Here is a 20,911-nt window from a genome sequence, read left to right as displayed (position 1 = left end):
CAAACACTGAAATTGATATTTCACGAATAATACTTACAACAGGTTTTTACTACATAGCCCAGGTTGGACTTGAACTTGTGACCCTCTCATCTGGAAAAGAAGCCCTGAATGTGGGCATCACCATTTCACAGGCTGGGGTCCAAGACTGAATAAAAAGGAGACATGTTCCTGCCACCATGGACTACAGCCTTAATCAGATAAATAATTAATAAACGCTCCTTGCCTTAAGTTGCTTGTCACAGCAAGTAGATAAGTAACTAACATGCTGTCCACTGTCACTGCTTATTCACGTGGCAGGCACAGAGCTGAAATAGATCACATGGCCTGCAAAACCTAAAACAGCTAACTACCTAGCTTTACGGAAAGTCTGCTGGACCCATGCTCTGAATGCCATTGCCTGCGCTTTCCTTCACACCCTGGTTCACTGAACTGATGGTAACACTTCTCAGCAAGTTCAGGCACTCTTGTTTAATTTAGTCTGGCAAACAGGGAAGCTACTTACTACACTTGGTGTACAATATAATGTGTCATGTATAATGGTGTCATGCGCCAAGCAGAAATTTTAAGGCACATTTGATATAATTACATACCTTTATCCACTGGCACATTATAAATTTAGAAATTACATACAAATAATTATATAACCCCTGATGTTGCTCTAATCCAAGTTAAGTTTCAGGAGAAAAAAAGAAAAAGAATATATGGGGCTAGGGAGATGGCTCAGTTGCAATATGTTTACCATTCAAACATGAGGAGACCTGGCAATATCTACTTACAATCTCAGAGGTGGGGAGGTAGACACGAGGGTCCCTGGAGCTCACTGGCCAGCCAGTAAACCTACCCAAATCTGAGGCAGCAAGAGAAGCCGCCTCAAATAAATGAATGAATGAATGAATGAATGAATGAAGTGAATGCAGCTCACACACACAGAACACACAGAAGCAGGTAGACCTGAGCTCAAGGCTAGCCAGGGCTACTAGTAAGACTTTGTCTCAAAACAACAACAGGGGGCTGGAGAGATGGCTCAGTGGTTAAGAGCATTGCCTGCTCTTCCAAAGGTCCTGAGTTCAATTCCCGGCAACCACATGGTGGCTCACAACCATCTATAATGAGGTCTGGTGCCCTCTTCTGGCCTGCAGACATACAGAATATTGTATACATAATAAATAAATATTAAAAAAAAAAACCAACAACAACACAATTCAATGAACCAGCCAACCGAGTCAAACAAATACAAAGAGTTTCAGGACAGCCCCAGATGCACAGCAGTGTCAGGCCAGCTTGGGCACTCTGGGTAATTGGGTAATCTTCTTTCCTTACATCACCCAGTTTCCTTTACCCCACCCCTGTAGGAAACAACCTGTTTCAATTCGATACACTCCACTTCCAGGGTTTGTCTATGGCACCTTACCACCCCGGTTTCCTAGGATAAATCCAACTACACCTGAAATCAATGTCAGACTCCCTTAGAGCCGCAATCTGAGAACATAAATGGTTTATTTCTTTGGGCTGACTCAGCTAGTCAAGCTATGTCCACGGACACTCACTAACATCTGATTAAAGGATTAAAGTACGGCTGCACAGGCCTCCCAGCTAGTGGAGAAGCCGAGGCAGGACGTTAAATTTAAGGCCAGCTTGTCAACTTAGTGAGATTGGGTCTCAAAATAAAGAGTAAAAGCAGAGATGAGAATGTGACCCAGTGGCAGAATACTTGTCTAACTGTGTAAGAGATGGGGAAAATCACCATTATCTGATACATGTAAAGAGAACACTTAACCGACAGAACATGAGCAAATAGCTTAGGGCTGTCAATTAGTTCTAAATATGATTTATTTCTTCAATTTCGAAAATAGTCAGAGTGTCCTAGATGCAGTCTGGTAATAAAGGACTAAATCGAGTACAAATACGTGAGGGCCCAGTGTAGGCAAAGGGTGGGGAGAGCCTATAAGTATAATAAAGCAAGCAAGTCGGGTAACTACAGCTCCCACCCTGCTATTCAGTGTAACAGGAGTATCATTAGATTTGTTTCTCTTAGTTACAGGAGGATTTTCACAATTAGCAACAAAAATTGAATTGGGTTTGGGGAGCAGATGGCCATTTTATTCAGACAGCATCTAGCTTGTGACTAGCCTTTAGGATCTCTGTACCTGCCTGGGCTCCACTCCTGAAGATCCTGACTCATCAGAATAGAGAGAAGGCTCAAGCATCTGCAATCTGAAAAGCTTACTGCATGCTTTAATACAGCCCCAGCAGAGAGCCGCTGCAACAGACGCGAGGTTGGCAGAGTGTCAGGCAGGGAGCCAGCAAGGGGCAGTCGAAAGAAGACAGAAGACTACAAGACTCCACACGTGCAGAGCTCTCCAATCCAACCGCCTTCAAGATTTGACTTAATGAGGATTGAAATCAGCCTTCAGAGCAAGTCTACTGATCTCAGCTGATGGGCTTTCTCTTCAGTCATCCTGGGGTCAACTACCTTGCTTTAACGACGCTGTTTTGTCTGCTAATCAGGAAGTGCTCACAAAATTTGAGAGCACTTTCAAATACTGGATCAAAATGTGAGAACTATGAAGGAGAGAGTTACCTGGACAGACTGAGGTTATTATCTCAACCTGGAGATGGGGAAGTCGCCTGCAAGCAGACCTCTAGTTAATGCTGATGACGACCTGGATGCAGTGAGCTTGCTTATTAGGTAGGTGGATCTTACCTTATATCTTCTTCTATCTTTGCCTGAGCTTCAAGATCAAAGGGGTCAGCAGAAAACAGACGAATTCTTTCTTGTTCTCTCCGAGCTCGGTCCTGCTGCTGCTCTATCAGGACCCTAGAAAATTTCTCTACAAAAATAAGGGAGGAACATATTGAGCTCTACATTTTCTTTCTTTCTTCTGGTTTTTACAAGACAGGGTTTCTCTGGCTGTCCTGGAACTCACTCTATAGACCAGACTGACCTTAAACTCAGAGATCTGCCTGCCTCTGCCTCCCCAAGACTGGGGTAAAGGTGTGCAGCACCACTACCCAGCTACTTTTTATTTTAAAAAATGTTTTTTATTTCATTTTAGCAGTGGTGGTGCAAGCTTTTAATACCTGCATTCAGAAAGCAGAAGCATGCTATCTCTGTGAATTCAAAGCCAGCCTAGTGTGCAGAGCAAGTTCCAGGACAGCCAGAACTACATAGAGAAACCCTATCCTGAAAAACCAAAAATAAATAAAGGAAAACCTCAAAGAGTGTACTCTATAATTCCGAATACATTAAGTTTGAAAACAGACAAAACAAATCAAATATCAGAACAGTGCCAGCCTATTCAAGAGGAAAGTGAGTAAAAGGGACATAGTGGAACTTTCTAGCTGAAAATGTGCTCAACTTATAAACATGAGGACCCAGAACCCACACAAAACTGCAGGAAATGATGGTGTGCACTTGTGTCCCAGTGCCCGAGCAGAGACAAGAGGCTCTCTGAGGCCCTGGCCCACCTGCTGAAAAGCTAAGGAGAGATCCTGCTGCACACAAGGTGGATCATATTCTTAAGGATGATATCTGAGCTTTCCCCCAGATCTATATATGAAATCCCTCTTTAAAAAGACTAAAAACAAGCCAGGTGTGGTAGAAGTTTGTGGACCAGTCTGGTTATCTGAATTTAATCCCTGTCTCCCTGAAGAGGGCAGGAGAACCAGCTCTTGAGAACTGCCCTCTACTACGGCTGTGGTGTGTGCTGAGACACCTATTCAAGATGAAACCTGAGTTCAGACTCCCAGAACCCACATAAAAGCTGGTGCACTCATACAATCCATATGCCAGGGCTTCTATGGTGACGAAATCCCCCAGAAGCTCACAGACCAGCTAGCCTACTGTATACAGTGCAGTGACAAACAGCAGAGACCCTGCTCTCAAAAACAAGATGGAAGATGAGGACCGACAACCAAGGCTGTCCTTGACATCCATATGCCAGCTGTGGCCACATAAATATAATTTAAAAAACAAACTTTTTTTCCTCCAACACATAGTCTTTTTTGTGTAGCCCTGGAACTTGCTCTATAGATCAGGCTGGCCCTGGGGGGAGGCAGAGGGAGGTGGATCTCTGAGTTCAAGGCCAGCCTGGTCTACAGAGTGAGTTCCAGGACAGGCTCCAAAGCTACACAGAGAAACCCTGTCTTGAAAAACAAAGAAAGAAGAAGAAGCTGGACATAAGTAGCACACATCTTTAATCACAACACTATGGAGGCAGAGGCCCAGGTGGACAAAGAGACTGTCCTAGGGGGCTGTAGACAGCTTTGTGGTTAAGAGCACTGCTTGCTCTTCCTAAAGGTCCTGAGTTCAACTCCCAGCAACCACATGGTGCCTCATAACCATCTGCAATAAAATCTAGTGCTCTCTTCTGGCCTGCAGGCATACATGCAGTCAGAACACTGTATATATAATAAATAAATTTTTTTAAAAAAGAGACTTCCCTAAGGATCAAGATGATTTCAATTAAATACAAACATTGCCAATTACCCCAGTTTGAGATTCCATTAATCACCTCTCATCAACAAGTGGCCTGCTCAAGACTCACAGCAGAAGCCAATGGACTCAAAGAGCTGCCTGACACATCTGTCTGGCACAACTACTGACACACAAGGGCGCTTACCAAGATCTCCACTGAGTAGAGCTTCTGCCAGGGGTGGGTTACGCTCCTTCAGTAAGGACAGCTCGTGCGGGTTGGCCAGCAGCATGTCTCGGAGCAGGGCTGGGTTGTCCAGGCCTTGAGGAGATGATGCTGTTTCCCCAGGAGATGAGTGCTGAGCCTGCGCTCTGGGCAGCTGGCGCTGTTGGGGGTTTGATGTACCAGGCACAGCTATACTACTGAAGTCAATCCGGGGCAAGTCTGTTGAGATCAATCAATCAAGTTTACTCAAATGATGCATGCCATAAAAACAAGTGTTGAAGGAAACAACAAAAGAGGCATTCGTCATTGACAACAGCAGCAAGTGGTAACTGTAAACGCTGTCTTTCCCCTTGCCCTTCCTCCAAGATGGTGCTGCGAGAGTAAATTAATAGGGAAAAATTAGGAGGGGAAGGGCTCACTGGGGAGACCACTCAGAGGTGCAGAAGACCACGGTTTAGTTTCCAGCACCCACATGGTGGGTCAAGAGGACCTGCAACTTGGGTCCTAGGAACAGCCTACATCCTCTTCTGACGTCCGCGAGGTCAGGCACACACATGGTGCCCATATAAACGTGCAGACACATCCACACACATTATTTAAAAAAAAAAAAAAAAAAAAAAGATTAAAGAACTAAAAAAGAGGCAGGCATGGTGGTGTACACCTTTAATCCCAGCACTCAAGGAGGCAGAAACAAGTGGATCTCTGTGAGTTAGAGGCCAGCCTGGTCTACAGAGTTCCAGGACAGACACCAAAGATACACAGAGAAACACTGTCTTCAAAAAACAAAACAAACAAACAAAAAAACCCAACCAAACAAACCAAAAAAGAGAGAAAAGAATTCAGAATCAGGTTCAGCATGCCAAAGTCCTATGCCCACTCCCAGCACCACATAAACGATGAGGTGAGGCAAAAGAACTACAAATTCAAGATAATCCGATACATAGTAGATTTCTGTCCACCTTGGTGATATACGAGTCTCTGTCTCAAATAAGCAAACATACAAACTTATGCCTGTCCCAGTAACTGCAACTGCCTAATTCTAGATATGCTCTTCTAAAACAATTTTATTGTAGGCATAGCGGTGCAGGCTTTTAATCCCAGCACTCAGGAAGCAGAGGTAGGGTTTATCTTTGTGACTCTGAGGCCAGCCTGATCTACGCAGTGAATTCTACGATAGACAGCCAGGGCAATATAAAGAAATACTCCCCCAGAATAAATAAATACATAAAAATTACTAATTAATTAAAGATGTGGACATGTGTTCCAGTGCACACCTGCTGTCTTAGTCACCGTTCTATTACTGTAAAGAGACACCATCGCCGGGCAGTGGTGGCGCACACCTTTAATCCCAGCACTCGGGAGGCAGAGGCAGGCGGATGTCTGTGAGTTCTAGGCCAGCCTGGTCTACAAGAGCTAGTGCCAGGACAGGCTCCAAAGCTACAGAGAAACCCTGTCTTGAAAAACTAAAAAACAAACAAACAAAAAAGGCACCATGACCATGCCAACTCTTATAAAAGAGAACATGTAACTGGAGACTTGCTTATAGTGTGAGAGGTTTAGTCCATTACCATCATGGCAGGGAGCATGGCAGCATGTTGGAACAGTAGCTGAGAGCTACATCCTGATCCATAGGCAGAGGGAGAGACTCTGGGCTTGGCCAGGGCTTTATGAAACCTCAAAGCCTATCCCCAGTGACATACTTCCTTTAAAAGGTCACAAATCCTAATCCTTCTAATCCTTTCAAATAGTTCTACTCCCTGGCTAAACATCCAAATATATAAGCCTATGGGGGCATTTATATTCAAACCACCCAAGATATCTTCTGCCACCTTAATGTGGGTTCTTGGGTTCAAACTCAGGTTGCCAGGCTTGTACAGGAAGTACCTTTACCCTCTGAGGCATCTTACTGGCCCTACATATATTCTTTTTGGTTTTTTTTTTTTTTTCCAAGACAACAAGGTTTCTCTGTGTAGCTTTGGAGCCTGTCCTGGAACTCACTTTGCAGACCAGAATGGCTTGAACTCCTGTCTCTGCCTCTAGAGTGCTGGGCTTAAAGGTGTGCACCACCACTGCACGGCTCTACATAAGGTTCTTTTTTTTTTTTTTTTAATTTTCGATCAGGGTTTCTCCCCGTAGCTTTTGGTTCCTGTCCCGGAACTAGCTCTTGTAGACCAGGCTGGCCTCGAACTCCCAGAGATCTGCCTGCCTCTGCCTCCCTTTTCGAGTGCTGGGATTAAAGGCGTGCACCACCACCGCCCGGCTTCTACATAAGGTTCTTAATAGATACCCAGGGTTGGAGAGACACCTCAGTGGTTAAGAGCACTGGCTGTTCTTCCAGAGGTCCTGAGTTCAATTCCCAGCACCCACATGGTGGCTCTCGACTATGCCTAACTCCATTTCAAGAGCTATGACATCCTCCTCTGCAGTCCTGTGCAGGCACACATGTGGTGCATATATTTACTCTAGATCCTAGAATTAGAATTACAGACAGTTGCCAGCTGCCATGTTGGTACTGGGATTGAACCTAGGTCCCTGGAAGAGCAGCCAGTGCTCTTGACCTCAAAGCCATCTCTCCAGCCCCTGACATACTACTCTGTTGAAAAGTCTGGACATTTGGAGTAAAGAAAACTGTATGAAAAAAAATAAAAATTGTAAAACTGTATGGATCAAGTGAACAGCACAAACATTTCATGTCAAATTCTGAACATCTAAGCAGTGCCTGAGGAAATCTGAGGAGGTTCTCTGTACCTCTTTGAATATACAATTTCATCTGTGCATCCCAGACAAACAAGGTCCTGGGAAGTAAGTGGGCATAATTGTTTTACAGGACTGAAGAAATGAAGAGGAGTTTTCCATCCCAGGTTCTAGACTGTTCTAGAGCTTCATCTTCACACAGGAGCCCACACAATGTCGGACTCTGTTGCCATGAAATACCAGAACAGTACACAAGGACAGGAAGCACACTTTTGGTGTGTAAGGGAAACCACTGAATCACTACTAGGATTCAGATGATGAATGAGCTGAACAGAGAGTAGAGCTATACAGTTCTATGAATAATAACAGCCACTGAACTGTATCCTTTAAAAGGGGGAATCATGGTTGTGTGGACTTTATTTCAATAACTCTGCTTAGTAAAAGAAAGATGACAGCTATGGTGGCTTATGCCTGTAACTCCAGCATGACATTAGAGGTGGAGACAAGAGGACTGGGAGCTTGAGGCAAGCCTGTCTCCAAAAAAGAGGCAAACTAAAACAAACTAGAGCCAAAATGAGACAATGGCCCTGAAAAAAAAATTCACATTATGTTCAACCCTAAAACTTATTTAATGACCATCCTTGTCCAGAGTCTGGACTATCCTGAAGCCCTTTGTGTATCAACTACAAAAAGGGAAAGCTTAAACTCACGTATAAGGTTTCAGCCTCACATGTGGGCTCAACTAGTCACTGTCTTAAAACAGAGGCCGGTTGTCAGTCAGTGTGTGTGTTGAAAAGAGTCCCGTGGGACAAAACATTTAAGCAAAGGAAAGGTGAGGGAATGGCAGACTCCCTGGGGAGCTGCTGTCCTCACCAACCACCAAATCACATGGGTGGGGGTGGGGCCACATCTGCTGAAGAAACTTATCTCCACTTGCCAGTCGATTCACTTCAGAACTTTTGAAAACCTTGTCCACTTCATAACCCAGATCTCCACGCATACCCCTCCCCTCACAGCAACCTAACTGCGATGTTGTCCATATACCAACAGTGAAGAAAAAATAAAACATACAAACAAAACTACTACGGCGACTCTCTAGTACCGACCACCTCACAAAGTACCCAAGCGAAGATCTGGTTTTTACCGGTGAGCAAACTCCAAATGCTATTCTTCCTAAAGCAGGAGGAGCCCAAGGGACGGACTGAAATCCGGAACTGGTACAGGGAGTCCCTGAAGATGTCTAGGAGCCTGAATGAAGCAGTGTGCTCCAGGCTGCAGTCTGCTGACACCTAACACACCTGTCAATCCAGTACCACACTCTTTAAAGGCAGGAGACCTGGAGGCTAAATACTATCTGAAGATTTTCACCAAAATATGGCAGGCAGCAGGGAAAAGAAGTCACATTTCATCACATAGCCCACATCAGGGCTTGGGAGCTGAGTCATGAGAGCAGCTGAAGGAAGCTACAGGCCCTATCAGCATCAAGCACACATGTGCCCACTCCCACACAGTCCTGCATATTCTAGACACAGAAACCTAATAAATGCAGGCTCCAGACTATGAACACCAAGCTGGCTGGATGTGTGGGTGCATGCCTGTAATTTCAGCCCTCAGGAGTCTGGAGGCCAGCCTGGGTCACACAGAAAGTTCCATGGCTGTTCTGGGTTTGAAACAAAACAAAAAGCCACGGGGTCTGGAGCCATAGTTCAGTGGTTAAGAGATTTTTGATGGCTCCAAGCACACATGTAAGGTAGCTAAATTACAGTTCTGGGGGCTCTAATGCCTCTAATCTCTGTGGGCATCTGTATTCAGGTGTACAACACCCTCCACACACACACACAAAATTAAAAATAATAAACTCAGTTCCAGAAGATCTGACATCCTCCCCTGGCCTCTACAGGAACTGCATGCAATAGCATACACACAAAGAGGTAAAATACCCATACATACATATAAAAATATATCATTAAAGCCAGGCAGTGGTTGCGCTCGCCTTTAATCCCAGCACCCGGGCTGCTCTACAGTTCAAGGATGGGTTCATAAGCTACAGAGAAATCCTGTCTCGAAAAACCAATCCCTTCCCCACCCCCCCAAAAAAATTGTTTATGGCAGGGTGGTAGCTGTGCGAGTCTTTACTCTCAGCATTGGGGAGGCAGAGGCAGGTGGCTTTCTGTAAGTTCAAGGCCAGCCTGATCTACAGAGTGAGTTCCAGGACAGCCAGGGCTGTTACACAGAAAAACTTTGACTTGGAAAAATAATAACAAACAAAACAAAAAAAACCCCACAAAAACATTTACAAAGGGGAGAAAATTCCCCATTCCGAATGGCACATCAAGACTAATAGCAGTGTCAGGGAGGCATCCAAACCTGATGTTCCAACCACTTAAATCTGCCAGGCTTGGAGCAGCAGAAAAAGCACTATTTCAATCATTTTTTACTTACGTGACTGTGATGACATCATTTAAGCCTGCATTTCATCTCTTGATGAGGTAAAGCTGGGTCAATTATGACACCTACCTTGCTAAAGAGATGACTGATTGAGAAACCCAATGACCTGCCCAAGGTTATGCAGCAGGCAGGCGGCCTACACCCCCTAAGTCTGACACTGTATTAGAAGGTGATGAGCTTTGGTCTTACTTGAGAACTGCACTGGAGGGCGAGGGTCTGCATTCTCCTTCTGCCGTAAAATCACAACATCGCCATCTTTCAAGCCGTAAGAAGCCAGGGATCTGTGGTTGTCAGTGAGAGGTCTTTCTGCATAGACAATCTGCAAGGGAAGATCCGGTGGTATAAAGTGAGGAGAAGCAACATGGTACCACTTTCTTCTTCTTCTTCATCATGTTCCCTGCTCAAGACCCTTCCATGTGTTCCCATTATGCCTAGAAGGAAACCCAAAGCCCTGCCTGTCTCCTACTAGGCCCAAAGGATTTGGCTGATGGCTGCTTCTGACCTCATCCCACTGCTGTCCCAATGAGACACACTACCTTCCCCTCATGCTCTCTGTTTCTTTCTCTACGTGAGGACCATTATTCTTCCTCCTGTCACTTGGTTTAGGTTTCTGATCAAACATTGTTTCAGTGCTCTTCCCTAAAGCCACATTTAAAGTGAACCCTGGACACGGGCTATGGGTGGAGCTCAATGACATAGCATTTCTCTCACACCCACAAGGCCCTGGGTTCTATCCCGAACAACACAATGTATTTTGAAATAGACTACTTTCCTCACTAATATGCTACACGTCGATCTGGTCAACTACAATGTACACTATGTGGAACAATGATTTTGTTCAGCTGCCCCATCAGCTTAGGACAAAGCCTGGTATATAATGACCACCGCCCAGAAGTCTACTCAAGTAAAGGATGGGCTGATTCATATAGCAGGGAATTTAGCTTCCATTCTGAGCAACCAGGGAAGTAGGGATGACATATTCTGGCTATGTCTGCTACAAAGCAAATAATGTACACTTTTAGCTATCTAGGCGTGGTAGCACATGCCTGTAACTCCAACACTAGGAGTACCAGGTCAGCCAGGGCTACAGTGAGATAGTGTCTCAAAAAAAACCCACAAAACTAAACCCATTATATATGTAACAACAATAATCACAAAACAAGTCATGAACGGGGTGTGTGTGAGAGTAATGGAAGCACAGCACTCAAGGATCAAGTTCTCAAAATAGGAAATAAAAAGTTTAAAAAAACAAAACATAGTTTAAAAATCTGAGAAAGAGATGACTCAATGGTTAAGAACACTGACTGCTCTTCTAGAGAACCTGGGTTCAATTCCCAGCACCCACATGACAGCTCTACTGTAACTCAAGATCTGACACTCACACACAGATATACACACAGGCAAAACACCAATGTACATAAAATAAAAAACATCATTAAAGAAATGAAGGGAGGGAGAAAGAAAGAAGAGAAGAGAAAAGAAAAGAAAAGAAAAGAAAAGAAAAGAAATTCAGAGCCAGGAATGGTGGCACAGACCTTTAGTCCCACCAATCGGGAGGCAGAGGCAGGTGGATCTCTGAGTTCAAGGCCAGCCTGGACCACAAAGCAAGTTTCAGGACAGCCAAGGCTATTATACAGAGAAACCCTATCTTGAAAACAAAAAGCAAAAAAAAAAAAAACAAGACAAAAACAGAAAAGAAATTCAGGATGAAAGAGAACTGTGTGACTACAGTAACTGACGGGAATACAGAGTACAGTCAGCAGGGAGTCTACACACTAGCAGGCCTTTCTTCTACCATCCTCGAAGTTTTACTGCTCTCATGTTTATGAGAGAAAACTAACATGAAAGAAAAACATGCTAAGCTAAGTCCTATTAACAGAAATACTTTCAATGGGTCCAACACAGAAGCAGAGTGTACTGTGAGAAAGAATGGCACACACGGGAGTGAGGATGGAAACTGTCCCTACATTCTCATGTATTCAATGGGACACGCTGTGGCACACTTGGCACATCTTGCTCCCTAAGCGTTTGCTCTGTTCTGCGCCACAAACAAACTGAGCAACCTGAGCTGGTTACTAACTCAGCCAGGAACTCTAGGAGGGGCCTGTCACTAGGTGGGCCAGGAGTTAAATGTCCTGTGTCCAGCAGGCCACCAGGACTGATCATAGCAGATATTCCTTCCAGTTCTTTTTCTGTGCTGGGGGCTGAACCCAGGGCCTTGTACCTACTAGGCAATTTGTCTACCACAGCCTTCCTGCACCTGTCCACATAGGCTCTTGGCAAAGCTCCTGGGCACAGGAACAGCAAACACCATTTACACCAACCATCCTGAGCAGATGCTGCCATTCTGCTCCTAATCTCATGGTGATATGGGCAAAAAAACCTAATCCTCCAAAATGGAATCCTTCTGGAGACAAGAAAGCAGAACTTGCCTGTCCAATTTTACACGCTTTTTTGTTTGTTTTGTTTCTCAAGACAGGGTTTCTCTGTAGCTTTGGAGCCTGGCCTGGAACTAACTCTTGTAGACCAGGATGGGCTCGAACTTACAGAGATCCACCTGTCTCTGACTCTGCGTCCCGAGTGTTGGGATTAAAGGTGTGTGCCACCACGGCCCAACCAATTTTACAAGTTTTATACGCTACTAAAAATGACTGCAACCATCACTACCACCTCGTCATGACACTCATCTAAGTATCTCAAACTGATTCTTCTTTCTTTTTGGTAATACAATGGAGAACTGTACCGCATATAATTTGTGGGGGTGAGTGGAAAACAACCACAAACCTGGGTCACAGGTTGAGGTGTACTGGGTGGCATCAATACAATTAAGCCACTGTGATGAGATCACCAACGGCCCATGGCCTGCCTACCCTAGCGTCTCAGGTTCAGTGAGTCAGCTGCAATGTATTTAAAGACACATGACTCGTCTCCCAAGGAAGACACACTTACTAGAAAATGTGTTCATGTATAAAGAATCAAACTCAGGAAGATGAGAACAGTTTAGGGAATAAGGCTTGGTTCAGTAGGAGAGCGTCTGTCTGGCATGGAAAAGCTCAGCACAAGACTACTGAATTCTCTTCCAATGGGGCGTAATATTGAAACCCAAACTTAAAGAGCACCCTGCTACCACTGAGTGAAACTCTCCTGGGCTAACAAGTCCAGTTCCCATTCTCCCTCTTAACCCTCACACTGTCTCACAGAGTGTCACAATCATTTTAACAGAGATCATTCGTCCAATTTTATGGATCAGAAGACACAGAGACCACACAGCTATTAAGAGACATGACGCGGAGGGGGCTGGAGAGATGGCTCAGTGGTTAAGAGCATTGCCTGCTCTTCCAAAGGTCCTGAGTTCAATTCCCGGCAACCACATGGTGGCTCTGTAAGGAGGTCTGGTGCCCTCTTCTGGCCTGCAGGCATATACATAGACAGAATACTGTATACACAATAAATAAAATAAATATTTAAAAAAAAAAAAAAAAAAAGAGACATGACGCGGGTGCTCTATGTGCTTGACATTAAAAATGGCATTCTTTTCTAGCACCCCAAAGTAGCCTTGGGAAATGGCTTCTAAGCCAGCCTTCCCTGCTAAGGATCTAAACCTCTACTGGCAGTGCCTGACTGCTTATGTGAAGCCCCTGGGTTCAAGTCTAAGTATGGGGTACGGGATACACGCATAACTGTCCTTATTCGAAACACCAAGAAATACTGGGGTTGGGGGATGTCTGCAAAGGACAGGAAAATACTACAATGTCTAACATCTTCTTAATTGGCCTTTTTTTCCCATGTTTTATTTTTTGATTTTTTTTTTTTTTGAGTATGAGCATTTAACTTTCATGTGCCTAAGTCTATTGCTTGCATGGCTGGTGCCCAGATGCCAGGAGTGTCTGATTCTCTAAAACCAGAATCGTAAATATGTGTGAGCCATCATGTGGGTCCTAAGAACGGAACCCAGCCCTCTGCAAGAGTAACCAGTGCACCTTAACCACTGAGCCATCTCTCCAGCCCCAGTTTCTAATTGTTAAAAGGATGGCAACAGAAGCCAAAAGAGGTGGTAACTCCAGCCTGGGGAGGCAGAGACAGGCAAATCTCTGTACCTGAGTTTGAGGCTAGCCTGTTCTACACAGAATTACAGGACAGCTAGAGTTATGTAGAGAAATCCTATCTCAAAAACAATCTAAGAGAGAGGGAGAGAGGAAAGGGACGGCGATATGACTCAAGCTCTATCAGTCACTGACATCAGGCATATATAATGCATGCAAGTTATGGAATCTCTGACTCCATTTCCTCAAAAATGGGTAGGTTCATTACTTGGGCATTGACGTCTATTTGTTTGGCCCTGATTTCAAAGCAGAAAAGAGGACACAGGAAGATATGTCCTAAGAACATGCTTCCAATGACCTTCCTCCTCCAAATAGACTCCCACTACCTTTTACCACCTCCCAATAATTCCTTACTACAAATTCATCAAAGCATTAGCTAATCCATAGGTTAGGCCAGAGCCCCAGGATGAAACTATCTCTGAAAAACGCCACCATAGACACATTTGGAGATGTAATTCACTAATCCCCCAGGAAGCCTAATTCAGTTATGCTAACAAAATTAGCCACCACACTGGGTAGAGAGCAAATATGCACAAGAATGAAATCCAGCAGTTTAACTAGGACATGAAGACTGTAACCCCAGGACCTGCAAGGATAAAGAAGGAAGGCTGGGGCTAAGGACAGCCTGAGCTATTGAAACCCTAGCTGAAAAAGTCTAAGAAATGTGAATATTTTACATTTTAAGTCCTTAAGTAAATCACCCTGTACAGGCCAGGCATGATGGTACAGTCTGTAATCCCAGCACTTGGGAGGCAGAGGCAGGAAGACACGCAGTCCAACAAACAAACCCATTTCACCTCCCAACTCAATATGAGCATGATCGGATCAACAACTTCTAGTCTCCCCACCAGCCAAACAAAAGGCAAGCTGGCAATGGCACAAGCACAGTGCTCTACCACATCTGTCCCCCACCTCAGAAACTAGTGTGGAAAACCTGAGCCCGAGCCCTGCCCTGCCAGTCAGAAGAGGGTATAACAGAAGTCTACACTTTTAGGTGTAAATCTGCAGACCTGACGCAGCAGCTAGTGTTCACACCCAGGGAGTGTGAACACTTTCAGACGAGATTCCAACCTTAACACCTAGCTACAAGCTCAAAAATACAACTCGAGAACCTTTAAGCATGACACCAAATGTTTTCTGGTCTCTGAAAGAGAGCCTTCAATTAACGGGGTGGGTGGGCTGTCACTTCTTTCTTTCCTACAGTGCTGGCAATGTGCAGCAGGCAAGCACTCTACCAGAGCTATCCCCAACCCAGTAGATTTTTTTTTGAAACAAGGCTATCCTAGAACTCACAGATCCACCTGTGTCTGCCCGTCTCCCAAGTGCCAGGATTAAAGGTGTAAACCACCACACTCAGCATCCCAACAAGAACTATTGTTTTTTTGAGACAGGTTCTCAACATGTAGCCTTGGCTGGCCTGAAACCCACAATGAAGACCAGGCTGGCCTTGAACTGTGAGTTTCAAATAACATTAACAAACAAAAAACTAACCAAACAAACTAACACCCAAACTGCAGTTATGAGTTACGGGTTATGAGGAATAAGCGAGTGGCTGCATTCTTTATTATTTTCTGTGTTACAACCTCTCTATCACAACTATTCAGAATTTACCAGAGGTGGAGGCCCTCGAGGGGAGACTATGAATTACTTAAGGAAATAAACACACCAAAACTAGCCACAATAGAAACTTTCAGTTTCCATGGTCTAAAATAGCATTTTTGTAAACCACGTAAGCTGTACAAAAGTGGCATTTCCAGGGTCACAGTTATGGTTGCTAGCTGCCACTTAAACATGGCTTTCATTGAGGGGCCTTCCATTCTGTACAGACTTGTACTCCATACCACCTATACAAGTAAATTAGTTTCAAAACCACCCAGACATTTAACGTGAAGGTAAGTTCTGATAATTGTTTGAGGTCGGCCCAGTCAAGTTTGCATCAAAGCCTGCCTGACTGCCAAGTCCACACTTGCACCGCGGGAGAACATGTCCTGCTTTAATCACGGCACAAGTGGAGACGGTTTCTATTCTAAATTTATTGTCACTGCATCAGAACTACTATGAGACAGAGCACAGACGATGCTGATGAAAGGTGGGCTCCAAACAGTGCTCCCTGGGTGAGTTATTTCTATTTACTTTTTCTTTTTTAATTTTGACTTATGTATGTGTACTTTGCCTACGTGTATGTATATGTACTATGTGTATTGTCTAGTGCCCACAGAGGTCAGAAGAGGGTGTTGGATCCCATGGAACTAGAGTTACAGATGGCCGTGAGCCACTGTGTGGGTGCTGGGAATCAAACCCCTGTAAGGACAAGTGCTCTTAATCGGTAACTGTCTCTTCAGTCCCATTTCCATGTAGTCTTGTGTATTCTTTTGGAGGGGTGGGGATTGAGACAGGGTTTCTCTGTGTAGTTCTTGATGTCCTGAAACTTGCTCTGTAGAGCAGATTAGCCTGGAACTCAGAGATCCACCTGCCTCTACCTCCCAAATTCTGGCATTAAAAGCATGGGCCAACACTCCCCCCTTATTTTATCCTTGAGTTCTATTCTGCATATTTATAATGCACATTATTATTCAATGTATATAGGCACATATATAACTGTGTACACAGCTGTAGCTGCTATGTACCACACAAGAAAATATGCACGTGTATAGTGCCTAAAACAGCCACTTTTGTAATTTATGTACAAGGTACTGTGAGCATGATCTGAACCACTTTACTTATGGAGATACAAATTATTACATGAGAATAAATTTAGAACAGAAACCATCTCCACCTGTACATGTGATTAAAGTGAAACACATCCTATCTCAGTGCAAGTGTGACTTGTAGCCAAGCAGCTCTGTAAAACTCACACATGTTTGGACACCTGTGGTGTGAAGTCAGAAACAGGTAAAGGAATGGGTATGGAAAAAACTAAAGCCCAATGAAGTAAACAGCCGGAAAGAAATCTGAGAGGAAGGGACAAGTTAGAAAAACTGGTTGGGGAGCTCAAATAAGAAATGACTGGGGAAAATAAAACAAAAACCAAACCAAACAAAAAAATGATATGTTTAAGATCCGACGAAAGGAAGTGACTTCAGTGTCTGGGGTGGATCCTGTTCCTGCCTATTGGGGCTAGTCAGCAAGCCAGCAAGCCAGACAAGCGACCCCCTGAGTGCTTAAAAATCCGCTCTTAAAATAGACACTACGTTGTCAGGTTACATAGAGCCCACAGCACTAACTTGAAAAACAGGGCGCTGTTTACAGCTATTTAATACAGGCTTAGCACTACTTGGAGCACACTAACTTGCGTTGGGAAGAAAGTAAATACCCAATGTTGATGCCAGCAGTGGAAGAATTTGGAGCTAGCCTAATTCTTCAAGTAGCACCCCTAAAATCCCCAAGTGGCAGATGACAGTGCCTTCGTTAACCCTACAATTATCTTTCAATCTGATACCCTAATTTACTGAAAATTTTACTGACATGAGTGCCACAGGCGTGGGAGTGCACCTATAACCCAGACGAAGAATGCTTCTCTCTCTCTCTCTCTCTCTCTCTCTCTCTCTCTCTCTCTCTCTCTTTCTCTCACACACACACACACACACACACACACACAGAGTGCATGTGGGCACTGTGGGAAAAGAAACAATGTCAAAGCCGGGCGGTGATGGCGCACGCCTTTAATCCCAGCACTTGGGAGGCAGAGGCAGGCGGATCTCTGTGAGTTCGAGACCAGCCTGGTCTACAGAGCTAGTTCCAGGACAGGCTCCAAAACCACAGAGAAACCCTGTCTCGAAAAACCAAAAAAAAAAAAAAGAAAGAAAAAAAAATCAATCAATCAATCGACCCTCTAAAAGGCTGATGTCCCCCCCACAATCTCTTTGGTCTTAGTTTGCCACTGCCATGAGTATGAAGCTGACCAACAGGAATTGAGTCCTAGGTTTTTGTGGGTGAATTTTTCTATAGAAATTTGGGGAACTGGTTAATCCTACCTTTTGCCAGACTGCATATGTGAGTGACACCTTGTTCCCCAAAACAGATCCTTCCAGAAACAGTTGTATGCCAAGGTTCTAAGTTCACATTGTGCAAAGGAATCACAAGTCTCAACAAAATATTGACACATGTTTGCCATAAGTCAGGGCAGAACAAGCAGTAGTTGGGCAATAGTTTCTGGAACTATTTCATAACTGCAGAAGGAAATCCAGATTTACATTCTGAGGCCTTGGGAATCGTCTACAATTTTCTAATGTTTGGACTACGCCCAACAAGGCCCACTTTGGGTAGAATCTTAAAGAGTTTTAGTGCAAAGGCTACAGAGCAGTCCACCTATTATTCTGTTTGACAAAGACTACTGAGAGCTCCAAAACATTTCGAGGATGTATTTTCTTGTTAAAACATAAGAGGGACTGAACGCCTTGCCACCGAGTCCCACGGAGGTCTTCAGACAGTAGGTCATTTTCAAGCTGATATCCTTCGAAAGCACTGAGCTTTTTTGAACTGACCCAACTGAACGGGGACCAGAGAGGAGGAGGGCTTTGGCCTGAGAAGCAAATAGACTGAGTTGACCTAACCATCGCTTTTAAAAAAATAAATAAACTAACCAGAAACGCATGCATTTCTAGCGACGTCAAAGGCAGAGGCAGAGCGAGTCTCAAACTTTTCCCCTCACTTTCAACTACAGATATGTGTGTTCCCAGGTAAACTGCGCATACTGAAGGAGGAACTCGGTACAAATAAGCAAACCCCAAACCAGTGTCTATCTCCCAGTGATCCAAACTGGTATTTCTGGTCGGAGAAGCAGGAGGTACGTGATGAGGATCCAGGGCTCCTGAGGGCCAGAAGGTGGGGAGGGGTGCCCACCCGTGCACGTGTTCCCCTCGCTGCAGTGGGTGCATCTCTGGGCGGCTGCAGGACTCGGCCCCAGTCGCCCCCCGCCCCCAACTCCCCGGCCGCAGCGGCTGAAGGCCCCGCTCGCTGCCCCTGGCGTACCTGGCTCTCGGCGGCGGGGATGCCGGACTCCAGCTCGCACAGCGCGCGGAAGTTATGCAGCTCGAAGTCGGCGTCGACCTGGAGGGAAAAGGTCACCTCGGAGAGGTCCCTCCGAACACAGTACACGGTGAGCAGCATGGCCCGGGCCCGACCCGGCTCGGCTCGGCCCGGCCTGGGCGCTGGGCGGAGGGCAGGCGGTGGCGGGGGGTGGGAGTGGGCTGCCGAGAGCTGCGGGAGGGCGGCGGGCGCGGGCTGCTCGCTCCCTCGCTCCTTCCCTCCCTCACACGCGCACAGTGACTCACTCGCTCCCGCCCTCTGCAGCCAGCACGGCCGCCGCCACCCGCCTGCGAGCCCGTCTGCCTGCCGGCCTGCCTCCCACCGCTGCCGTCAAGCGCGGGCCGCCCGGCGCCCCGCCCCGCTGCAACGCGGCTGCCGTAAAGCGCCCTTGGCTGCGGCCGCCTTCGCGACACGCGGCGTGTGGGGCGGGGCTGGTGGGGAGCCGTGGGGAGGAATCCGGAGGTGGGGGAAACCCCCTATTGGTTGATTTAATAACTGAAGCCGGAGTACTCCACGATCTGTTATTCAACCAACAGGCACCTACCTTGCGGACATAAAAATGGAAGAAAGCCACGACTCCTCACCCTTAACTCTCCATCTGCTATGGGAAACTCAACCAAACATCTTTCTAACACAGATTTTTCAAAATGGAAATCGGCATTATAATATTAACTTTTCGCCTTGGTAATTAAATGTAAGACGGAAACCCAAATCCTTCGTTTGTCTGATCCCTAGAGCTCACTTTGCTGTGCTCGGGCGCGCTTCTGTGCTGGCAGAAGCACCACTCAGTCCCCTTCTGCCTTAGTTACCTCACCCTCAGCCTCCGCAAATCCACCATCCAGCTGAGGAGTCTACCTGGGCAATCCCAACCTACGAAAAGAAAGTACTTGGTAAATACTTGCTATTTACCACCCACCTATTTAAGACCACCCAGTTCATACGGGGATATAGAGAGGAAGGCACAAGAATGATAAAAATCCATGCGGGCTGGCGTGGTGGCGCACACCTTTAACCCCAGCACTTGGGAGGCAGAGGCAGGTGAATTTCTGTGAGTTCGAGGCCAGCCTGGTCTACAAAGTGAGTTCCAGGCTACTCAAAGGCACACGGAGAAACCCTGTCTCGAAAGACCAAAAAAAAAAAAAAAAAGAAAAAAAAGGTAGAAATCCAAAATCTCCTCCAGGAACACTAGGGTGGCCCACATTTGTAATTTCAGCACTCAGGAACAGAGGCTGGAGGATTACTGCAAATACAAGTTTTCCCACTCCTGGCTCCACAGTGAACAGGCAGCCTTCTCTAACATAACAGGAAGGAAATAGGAAGCAAGATGGCTGCAGATGCCACAAGAACTTCAGTTTGTTTGCAGAGAAGGCAGACTTTTACAACGCCAGAAGTGGGAAAACTGGGCCCCCAGGACAGTGCTGCTATCAAGGACTGGGTGACAGAAAGCCCAACTACAGGGCAAATTAAAGTCAAATTGCAAAGAGCCTTTCAAAACGGAGTTGGGAAATGAGATTTCTGAGGACGCCAGGTGCCCCTCATGATGGGAGCTCTAATCACCTTCACGCTTGGATTGTGTCATCTGAAGGAGATGATTAACTTGTGCCTAGATTTTCATGGACATCAAGATGTTATTGTTGGATGAATCGTTTCTTGGAAAAAAATTAAATTTTGCCAGGTAGTTCTGGCACATGCCTCTAATCTCAGGAGGCAGAGGCAGGAGGGTCTCTGAATTCAAAGTCAACCTGCTCTACAGAGTGAGTTCCAGGACAGCCAAGGCTACACAGAGAAACCTTGTCTCAAAAAGCAAAAGATTTTTTTCTTGGGGCTGGAGAGATGGCTCAGCGGTTAAGAGCACTGCTTACTCTTCCAAAGGTCCTGAGTTCAATTCCCAGCAACCACATGGTGGCTCACAACCATCTGTAATGAGGTCTGGTGCCCTCTTCTGGCCTGCAGACATACACACAGACAGAATATTGTATACATAATAAATAAATAAAT

The 20,911-nt window shown here is 45.5% G+C and overlaps 1 protein-coding gene and 1 long non-coding RNA gene across 4 annotated transcripts in view; one reads left to right on the top strand and one right to left on the bottom strand.

Annotated features, from left to right (window-relative positions):
* The window catches only part of LOC126510110 (protein DDI1 homolog 2), a 40,372-nt gene extending 21,048 nt beyond the window's left edge, over positions 1–19,324 (bottom strand). Inside the window, exons 1-4 of one of the 2 annotated variants that reach the window (XM_050156473.1) lie at positions 18,857–19,324; positions 9,972–10,101; positions 4,623–4,859; positions 2,705–2,831 (exon numbers count right to left, since the gene is read on the bottom strand). In XM_050156473.1, coding sequence (XP_050012430.1) covers positions 2,705–2,831; positions 4,623–4,859; positions 9,972–10,101; positions 18,857–18,994 — 632 coding nt within the window. In that variant the 5' untranslated portion in view covers positions 18,995–19,324. The remainder of the gene's footprint in view (positions 1–2,704; positions 2,832–4,622; positions 4,860–9,971; positions 10,102–18,856) is intronic. The other variant, XM_050156492.1, reaches the window with a different exon arrangement.
* LOC126510127 (uncharacterized) lies at positions 14,945–20,878 on the top strand. 2 transcript variants are annotated; one of them, XR_007594325.1, is made up of 4 exons: positions 14,945–15,999; positions 18,565–18,671; positions 18,754–18,983; positions 19,450–20,878. It is a non-coding gene; the product is annotated as an uncharacterized lncRNA (long non-coding RNA). The 2 variants fall into 2 exon arrangements; XR_007594326.1 differs by lacking the exon at positions 14,945–15,999 and adding an exon at positions 17,707–18,314.
* The last annotated feature ends 33 nt before the right edge of the window (positions 20,879–20,911 follow it).

This window comes from Alexandromys fortis, unplaced genomic scaffold, assembly GCF_014885135.2.
Source record: "Alexandromys fortis isolate MF-2015 unplaced genomic scaffold, M_Fortis_MF-2015_v1.1 scaffold_26, whole genome shotgun sequence".
Lineage (NCBI taxonomy): Eukaryota > Metazoa > Chordata > Mammalia > Rodentia > Cricetidae > Alexandromys > Alexandromys fortis.
Note: the sequence above shows the minus strand (reverse complement) of the source record. Positions and strands in the feature narration are given on the sequence as shown.